This window comes from Crocuta crocuta, unplaced genomic scaffold, assembly GCF_008692635.1.
Source record: "Crocuta crocuta isolate KB4526 unplaced genomic scaffold, BGI_CrCroc_1.0 scaffold318, whole genome shotgun sequence".
In the NCBI taxonomy this organism is placed as follows: domain Eukaryota; kingdom Metazoa; phylum Chordata; class Mammalia; order Carnivora; family Hyaenidae; genus Crocuta; species Crocuta crocuta.
In genome coordinates this window covers 586,819-595,919 of record NW_027531425.1, presented here as the reverse complement: position 1 = coordinate 595,919, position 9,101 = coordinate 586,819, and the positions used below count along the sequence as shown (strand labels likewise).

At 47.7% G+C, this 9,101-nt stretch overlaps 1 protein-coding gene across 2 annotated transcripts in view; it reads right to left on the bottom strand.

The window, feature by feature from the left end:
• CTSE (cathepsin E) overlaps positions 1–8,898 on the bottom strand; it is a 12,282-nt gene extending 3,384 nt beyond the window's left edge. For both annotated transcript variants that reach the window (XM_077772077.1, XM_077772078.1), the window contains exons 1-6: positions 8,774–8,898; positions 8,015–8,171; positions 7,312–7,429; positions 6,224–6,342; positions 3,290–3,489; positions 1,115–1,237 (exon numbers count right to left, since the gene is read on the bottom strand). In XM_077772077.1, the coding sequence (XP_077628203.1) occupies positions 1,115–1,237; positions 3,290–3,489; positions 6,224–6,342; positions 7,312–7,429; positions 8,015–8,171; positions 8,774–8,841 (785 nt within the window). In that variant the 5' untranslated portion in view covers positions 8,842–8,898. The remainder of the gene's footprint in view (positions 1–1,114; positions 1,238–3,289; positions 3,490–6,223; positions 6,343–7,311; positions 7,430–8,014; positions 8,172–8,773) is intronic.
• Positions 8,899–9,101: the final 203 nt, after the last annotated feature.

Genomic DNA, 9,101 nt, shown 5'->3' with positions numbered 1-9,101 from the left:
TCACATTCCTCCTCTACACCCACCCCCCCCCGGCCAGGCCCTGATGTGTCCCCAGCTGCTCTCATCGTCTACTGGGCTCATTTATGCACTAATGATTTCCATTTTGAGTGTCTCACACAAGAGTGTTTCTCAATTGTTCTGTGACTGATATCCATAGTGGGAAATACATTTACTTTTGGACCTGGCGCGCGCATGCACACACACACACACACACACACACACACACGAGATAAAAATGTCATGAAACAGTGCTCAACCTTAACATGTGAAGTGCACCCTCCTATTTTCTATTTTATTCCAGCTCATTAAAAATGTACGTCATGATCCCCTAAAATGAGGTCATGACCCATAAATGGGCAAGTCTCTCTGGTCTGAAAACCCCTCAGTAGGCAGTGAGCACTGACGCTTTTTGCAGTTTGTCTCTCGTGCCCAGCCCATGCCCTCACCTCCCCTCGCAGGCGCTTATTCTTGGCTGAATTGAAACTTGAGTTGCATTTCTGTGAACGTCGGTGTTGTCTAGTACAGCACTAGCTGTGTGACCAGCACCCGGTCCTGCTTCCCTGATTGCTCCATGCCCAGACACACACACACACACACACACACACACACACACGGATGTAGGCATGCATGTATGTCAAGTCCCAGTCAATGTCCCCTCCTTCATGAAACCCTTGCTTGAGGAGCTCAGATAGAGGCTGTCTTGCGCTGTCTGCCATGGCCACTTTGGAGGCACGTCTCATGGGGCATGGCCCACCCTCCGCTTCACCTGGTGGGGGTGTGTGTGTGTGTCTCATCTTCTGTACACACTTCGTGGAGGTGGAATCTGAGTCCATTCACTCTTGCACCCCCGTGTCACTCGCCCTTTTCCCTATGTATTAATTAATGTTAAATGAGCCCCAAGTAGTTGGCTGAGTGTATTTACTGTCTGTTGACTTGAGGGAGCACCACACGTACAAAGAAGGAAGCTGAGACTCGGTCTTGTGTNCCCCACACTACCTGCCCCCAGCCTCCTCTCCCAGGGACCAGCACTTTGATTCAGGTCGATTCAATTAACCAAGTTGAGTGGTGCCCGTCCTGAGTTCTGCGGTCGTACCACAGCGAAGAGAGTACTCACACATCCAGTGCAATCTGCCAGTAGCCTTGCTTGGTGACAGGGACCCAGTTCAGATTCCCAGAGAAATGGGAATGGTCATAGCCTCCAAAAATCAGCTCACTCCCCCCGCCACCTTCTGGGTCACTACACGGAAAGAAAGGCAGATTGTCAGGCAAGGGCCACTGGAAAACCCCAGGAACAAGCATCAGCTAGTGCCTTGCTTCTCGGTCTGACCACTTACACCGAGTACCCACAGAGGCAGAAATATCAGCCTGGGCTTTGAGACCAGAGTGCCCGACTACTGCAAGTTGATTAGTCTGGGCCTTTTCCGGCAAAAGGATAGAAACAGCTCTGCTTAATGATTTGTGAATGCCTGCTTGCTTCTTGGCTAGAAGGGCGAGGGAGGTGGGAAACGGGGACAATGGCTGTGGTCGTGCAGAACTCATGCGGGACCAAGCTGAGACTATCTGGGGTGTGCACACGCCATGTGACTTTAGGCACCCCCAAAAGCCTTTTCCCCCAAGTATCTTTCTCACTTTTGTTTTGGTGGTGCCTGGAGCTTCCGTGTTATTCGCTCCATTGTGCTAAGGTAAAGAAGCTAATGTGAATGCAACGTGACTTGCTAGAACTTGAAAATTTTTTAATCTTCATCAGTGTTGATTTTTCAGGTTTTGTTCTGGCACCTAACAGGAGTCTGGAGAAATCGGACATGAAACTGATTCATTTTCAGAAGGAATATGATCAGAAAAACATAAAACTCAGGGTGCTGCAAAGCAGGATGGTAAAGAGGGAGGGAACTGGGTATCTGTGGGCATCATAAAAGAGTGGTTTTTGGGGGGGGGGTTGGGGGAAGAACCCTTGTTTATTGATGACCTTTGTGCAGGGTGCTGGGCAAAGAATTTTATCTGCTTAATCCTAATTATCTCTTACATCACTCTAGTGGCCATTTGAGGAAACTGAGGCTCTGGGCTTAAATCCAGGTCCGTCAGACTGCAAAGCCTTTACTACTTCCCATCCTAACCCTTGTCTTCCTCGGTTGGAAGGAAGTTTCGCAGGAAGGTCTTGTAAAGGGGAGGCAGAGGTGTCTGGGCAATGTGCCATCTCGCTCACAGCTCTGCCCGGGCTGGTCCCAACTGCAGCCATGCAGTTTAATAGAGGAAGTTCAAGACTCTCCACGGAGGAGTGGAGAACAAGGGAAATGGGCTTACGCTAAAGCTGGATCAGCTTAGACCAGATCTCACTGGGAGGAAGTGTCAGAAAGGTAAGAAATCTCCTTCCTATGTAGGGATGAAGGTTAGATGAGCCTTCCTGGATCCCAGGCACGCGAGCCTCGTGACCTTTTCCAACTACAACAAGCAATTTAAAAAACTGTATAAATCGACCATTTAAAAATGTATAGTTCAGTAGTGTTCAGGATATTCATACTGTGGTGATCCAGACTGTGGTCCAGTCTCCAGGACCTTTTCATCCTGTGCACGGAAACTCCATACCCCTTAAACAGTAACTTCTGTTCCCCCTCCCCTGCACCGGCAGCCTCCATCCTGCTTCCTGTGCCTCTGAATCTGATCACTCTAGGGACTTTCACGTAAATGGAATCATACTGTGCTTGTTTTGTGTGTGTGTGTGTGTGTGTGTGTGTGTGTGTGTTTGTTGTTTTGTTTTTGTGACTGACTTGTTTCACTTAGGATAAGCTCCTCAAGGTTCATCCACTTGTGGCACGCATTAGAATTTCCTTCCTTTTTCAGGCTGAGTAATATTCTATTGTATTTAATTAGTCCCTTAACATTCCATTATTTTATTGTCAGCTTACTTTTGAATTTTTTGTTCTGCATCCTCCCACTGGAATCAAGCTTCCTGAGGGCAGAGAGTGTCTTCCTTGTTTTATTGTGCTCCCCGTGCACGGTAACACGGTCAGCACAGGATTGGAGCTTGATAAATATGTATTCACTGCATGAATGAATACTCAATCCCAGAGATTCCTCATGTTGGTTCAGTGTGGTATAGTTTACAAGGCGAGGCAAACCCCATTTCCTCAATATCCCCAGAGGGTAAGCCCAAGGTCACACGGCTGGTAATAGGTCAAGCAAGAGATCCAAGCCGGGTCCTTGATCACCAGGCCTAGTGCTCTTTGGACTGGACCATGTTGTCTCCCTTAGTCGTAACTGACCTTAACTTCAGTTGGCTTGACGGGCCTACCTGCTCATGTACACCGAAAACATGGGTATATCCACCAGGTTCTGAGCCATCATATTGTCGAACACTGGGGTCACCCCTCCCACAGCCAAGGAGGGGTATCCCAGGCCCAGAATTCCATCAAACTCCGCGTTCACAAAGGTCTGGCCAGGCTCTGTGACACTTTCTCCAAATTGCTGGCCGACCACAAGAAGTCCTTCCACCTAATGGGAGAAAGCCGGAAAGAAAACTTCATGGGAGATCTTTGGCAAAGAGCCTCAGATTCCCGGATTCTCCCTCTGGCCCAAACAGAATTCTTCCCCCACCCGAGCTTTCTTGATTCAATGGGCACAGTCATTTCATTCCCACAACCTTGATTTTTTTAATGTAAACTTTAAGAAGTTGAAGTATATTACAGAAATTGTAAGGGTACAGTGTGGAGCATTTTCACAAACCATTCACCCATGTCAGCAAGCTCCCAAACTGGAAGCCCCTTCATGCACCCTGTAAATCATGGTACCTTTCCTCAAGGATAAGCCATCTCCTGATTTCCCCATATATATTGCCTTTGCCTCTTGAATTTTAATGTTTTTTTGTTTGTTTGTTTTTAATTTTTTTATTTATTATTTCTAGGAGAGAGAGACAGCGTGAGCAGGGGAGGGTCAGAGAGAGAGGGAGTCACAGACTGAAACAGGCTCCAGGCTCTGAGCTGGCAGTCAGCACAGAGCCCGACGCGGGGCTCAAACCCACGAACCGCGAGATCGTGACCTAAGCGAAAGTCGGATGCTTAACCGACTAAGGCACCCAGGCGCTCCTCCCTCTTGAATTTTATACCAATGGAATCATATAGGATGAATTCTTTTTTATATGGCTTCTGTCACTCAACATACTAGTGCGCTCTGTTGTAACTTTGTTCACTGTCACTGGTATCTCATGGTATGAATACATCATCATTATCCATTCTACCATTGATGGATATTTGGGTTGTTTCTGGTATTGACTACTGCTAACAGTACTGCTTGTACATGTCTTTTGGTGAACATGTTGAATAGATGCCTAGGAGCAAAACTGCTAGATAATAAGGTATGTAAGTGTTGTTGCTTGAATAAACACTGGCAATGAGTTTTCCAAAGTGACTGTACCAACTGACGTTTCCAATACCAATGTCTGAGAGTCCCAGTTGATTTGGATCCTCACCAATACTGGATATTACCTATCTTTTCCATTTTAGTCCTTTTGTGGATATGCAGCGGGTTATGTTGTGGTTTTAATTGGTCTTTCCCAATGACTAACGAAACCGAATATTTGGCTATCCTCTTGTGTGAAGTGGGTTGTCTGCATTTTTCTTATTGATTGGTAGGAGTTCTTTATTCTGGAATCAAGTCCTTTTTTGGATAGATGTATTACAAATATCTTCTGCCAGACTTGGCTGGTGTTTTTCGGCGAGCAGAAGATATGAATTACAGTGTAGTCAAATTTACCATTTTCTCCCTCTTTTATCAGCAGTTTTTGTAATGTGTTTCAGAAATTTTTGCCTGAGGTCATAAAGACATTTTCCTGTGTTTTCTTCTAAAAGCTTTCTTATTTCACTTTTGACATCCACAGCTACAATGTATTGGAAGGTTTGATGATGTGTGAGGTAGGAGCCAAGATTCTTTTCTTTGTTTGTTTGTTATATGGGTAGCCAAATGAGCTAATACCATTTAATAAATACACTGTCATTTCCTCCACTGCACTGCAGTTTCATGTTCAACATAATTCAGAGTAGTTTCTTAATTTTCTATTTTGTTCCATTTGCTGTTTGCTTATCTTGTGTCAATACCACATTATCTCAATTACTAGAGCTTTGTAATAGGTCTTACTATTTGTAGTGTGGTTCTTCATCTAGATTATCTTGGTGTATTACATATCCACATAAATTTTAGAATTAGTTCATCAATTTCTAATAAAAATTGCCATTTTTTTGATTAACAAATCTATAGATCAATTTGAATAAACTTGGACTTGTCCATATACTGGGTCATGAAATACTGAGTCATTTCAATTTATGTAGATCTTCCTTAATTTCACTCAATAATGATTTGTAGTATGTTTAGAGTAGAGACCTTGAAATGAGTTGTGTTAAGTTTATGTGTAGGTATTTGGTGTTTCTGATGTTATTATAAATGATGTCGTTAAATATCTATTTTCCAGGGGTGCCTGGGTGGCTCAGTCAGTTAAGCATCTGACTTTGGCTCAGGTCATGACTTTGTGGTTTGTGAGTTCGAGCCCTGCATTGAGCTCTGTGCTGACAGCTCAGAGCCTGAAGCCTGTTTTTGGATTCTGTGTCTCCCTCTCTCTTTGCCCCTTTCCCACTCACATTCTGTCTCTCTCTATATCTCAAAAATAAATAAACATTAAAAAAGTCTATTTTCCATCTTTTCCTGATATATAGAAATTCAGATGATTTTGTTCGTTAATCTAGTATTCAACAACTTTGCTAATTAATTATTAACCCCAATTGTCTGTAGATATTTTTGGATTTTTTACATATGGAATTTTGTCATGTGTGAATAATGACAGTGTAATTTCTTCCTTTATAATCCTAATACCCTTACTGTCTTGCTGAACTGAGAGTGAGCATCTTTGACTCATTCTTTTTTTTTTTTTTTTCCTTTGCCTTAACTCGTTCCTGAAAGCCTGCCACCAGGCTTTCTGCCCCGTGCACCGTTCCTGTGTCGGATTCCTCCTCGCTGCCTCTCTAGAACTCTGCACACTGAGCAGACTGGCCCACTGCCATTGTCTCAAGCAGGGAGTGCTACTCCCTCCTGGCCAGGCATTCCCCTTTCCCTGGAAGCCGACTCCTGGTTTCCACCTCTTCCCGAGGCAGATCTGAAACTGGCCCCCTAACAGCTCTGAAAAATATTCTGTCCCCCAAGTTTCTGGCCAAAAGAGAAAAGATGAAGGAATTGTACTCACATAGACTTGGTCGGTCCCAATGATTCCAGACAACCTCCCAGTGCCGTACTGAATGGAGAACTGACTCCCCACGACGCTGTATGTGGTGGACTGGGAAGGGTAGAACCTGGGGTGTGTCTCTGGAAAAGCAAGGATGCTGCTCTTTCCTGGGACATCAGCTCACCGCCTCCGTCCCTGCCCTGAAACCTCAGAGATGCAGGGTCTCTTCCCTCAACTCCCAGGATTGAGTGGAGGCCCCTAGAAAGGTTGACCGTGGCCTTCATTAGTTAGCTACTACATTCTCCTCCAGCCACATGCGGTGGCCTAAGTCACAATTGTCCCTGGGCAAACGTGACTGCTCACAGTGACCTCATGAGGCACACCAAGATAAGCGTCACGGAACAGGCACCAGCAGAAGTCTCTGCCAGCTAGTGTGGGTCAGAGTCTGGTATTCACAAGAAAGTCAGGGATAAATAAATACCATTCCAGGCAGTTACTCTCAATTCCTTGCCTAACCTGTAGACACCTAATTTTGGGGTTTTCTGAGACACTGTGTCTCTAGAATTTATCTAGCATAGACTAAGACGTCTTTCCTTAGCCCTTCCCTTTCCAATGCTAACAGCGACGTCTGAGTTACCTCTGGCCAAATAGACGCACCCCTACACTGTGCCCCACCAGCCCCACCTCTGATATCCTGGGAGGTAGGCCACCAAGCCCTTTAGAAGCAGGTGAATAATCACCACTAGAACCCAACCCACCTACCTGCCCAGAAACAGCCATTGAATGAAAATTTCCCCCACCTTATTTTGGGTGTTCAAAGGGAGTGAGTCATTGTGTGCTCAAAAAGATTTGTATCAACTTTGTGTTTTCAGTGGCTGAGTTTTCCCCCATTAATTCTGGTCATTATGAAAGTTGCTGGCTTGGATAGCAGTCAGATTTTAGCTCTGTCCTGGCTCAGTCTTCTCTTCACCATTGGTGAAAGTCCCAGGGTGGACTCAGAGGTGGAGAGAGGGGAAGCTGGCATGTCATGGATGGCCAGCTTCTGGAAATCAAGCTCCCTTCCCCCAGAAGGCCGGGCCTCAGCTGCCATTGACCCTGGCCCTACTTACTGCAGGCTGGGCTCGTGCAGTACACGGAAGGGACCCAGAGGTTGGAGGAGCCAGTGTCAAAGATAACAGTGAAGTTCTGCGGTGGAGAGCCAATGGAGATGGTGCCAAAGTATTCTGTCTGTAGGGGAAGGAGGGAAGGAAGGAGAGTGTAGGTGGTGGGAAAGGGGAAGGTGCTCACCAGGGGGCCTCGGGAGAGCTCTCCAGGGCCAGAGCCTGGGCTAGCACAGAGGAGCTTACAGAGCCTGAGGAGTGGCAACAAAAGGGAGAAAGAGCAGAGAAAAAGCTACAAGGGAGGAGATCAAATCGAGCCTCCGGCCCATACCAAATCTTTAGCATTTGTTTGCATTATTCCTCATAATCACTTTGCCAGCAAGGCTGAAGAGGCAGTAAGGCCTGTGCTCTGCAGTCAAGGAAGGGAAGCTGGGGAAAGTTAAGTCATATCCAAGGGCACACAGCAGGGCCCCTCTGACTGGGATGCATGCCCTGCTCACGCCTTTTCTTTTGCAGAGATCTCCGTGCATTTGGGCACATTGGGGCTTGCTCGGTCAAATCCACAGGTACCCAGGGGATCAGTCCCTATGGGATATCCGAGAGGAGAAATCCACACTGACCTTCAGTGTTGCTGGCCCACACTGGCCATGCCCACAGGCCAAGCCATCCCTCCACCTCCCCCACCCCCAGCCCCTGCCCCAGGACTCCTCACATCCATGTAGTTGATGAGGGGCTCGTTGGCACCCTGCGTAGCCGTGCAGGCCTCGGTGTACTGGATCATGTCCAAATTCTGGGCTTTCCAGAACTCAGAGAGCTGGCCCCGTGCCCGCAGCTTCTTCCGGAGGGACGGATGCCTTCTGAGGGGCACCCTGAGAGGAGATGTGAGGAGATGCCTTTCTGTCCCTCTCGGACCCTGCCCTCTCCCCACCCCATTTTTCTGGAGGTAAATTGGGAAATGACACGGGAGAACATCTGCAAGGCAGCAGGCCAGAGTGGGGCCAGGATTCGTGCCCTTTCTGCCCCCAGCCTGTCAGTCTGGCCTCTGCCTCCTGAAGATTCTTAGAATCTTAGACTTGAAGTGGCCCTCCCGCTCACAGTCAAGCTCCTTGAGATCTTCTAAGAAAATGTTCTGCAATTTTACATGAACCTCACAAAGGGCTGATATAAAGGGACAGAAAAGGTTTGGGGTTAGCCACGATCTGTCTTTCGAGCAAGGACTTGGTCCTGTGAGCTCCACACCTAAGCTGCGGATTCCTGCTCTTTACTAACGTGAGAAGCTCCCGGGGGCTTGGTGGTGGAGAGGTGGAGGCAGAGGGGTGGCTTGTCGTGGGCTGGGGTTAAGGCCAACACAAGGTGGCCCTCAGTTTCTCCTCCTCTTCAATTCCCTGTCATCTTCCCTCTCCCAGGGCAGCCGAAGCTTGAGGACAGGGAGCTGCCCCCGCTGCACCCAGGGCTGGGGATGTGGCCTCACCTGTGGAGGGCTTTTTGAGTCAGTCCCAAGTCCAGGAGCACCAGCAGCAAAAGAAAGAGTGTTTTCATTGTGGGGCCAACCAGCAGCTTTTTTCTTGCTCTGTCGTGGCCTTCCTCGCCCCTTCTCCTTTCTTCTCTCCCTCAGGCCAGTGGGGACCGATCAGATCTACCCTGCCCAGCCCGGTCTGAGGGCCCAATGATAAGGCCTCTTGCGTCAATAGCCAGGCCCCGGAACAAACACAGTGCGTATAACAGGGTGTTTCTCTTCCTCCCCTCATGCCCTCTCCCTCCCGCAGGGGCAGGGTGGGTCTGGGGTGGGACTAGGGGCT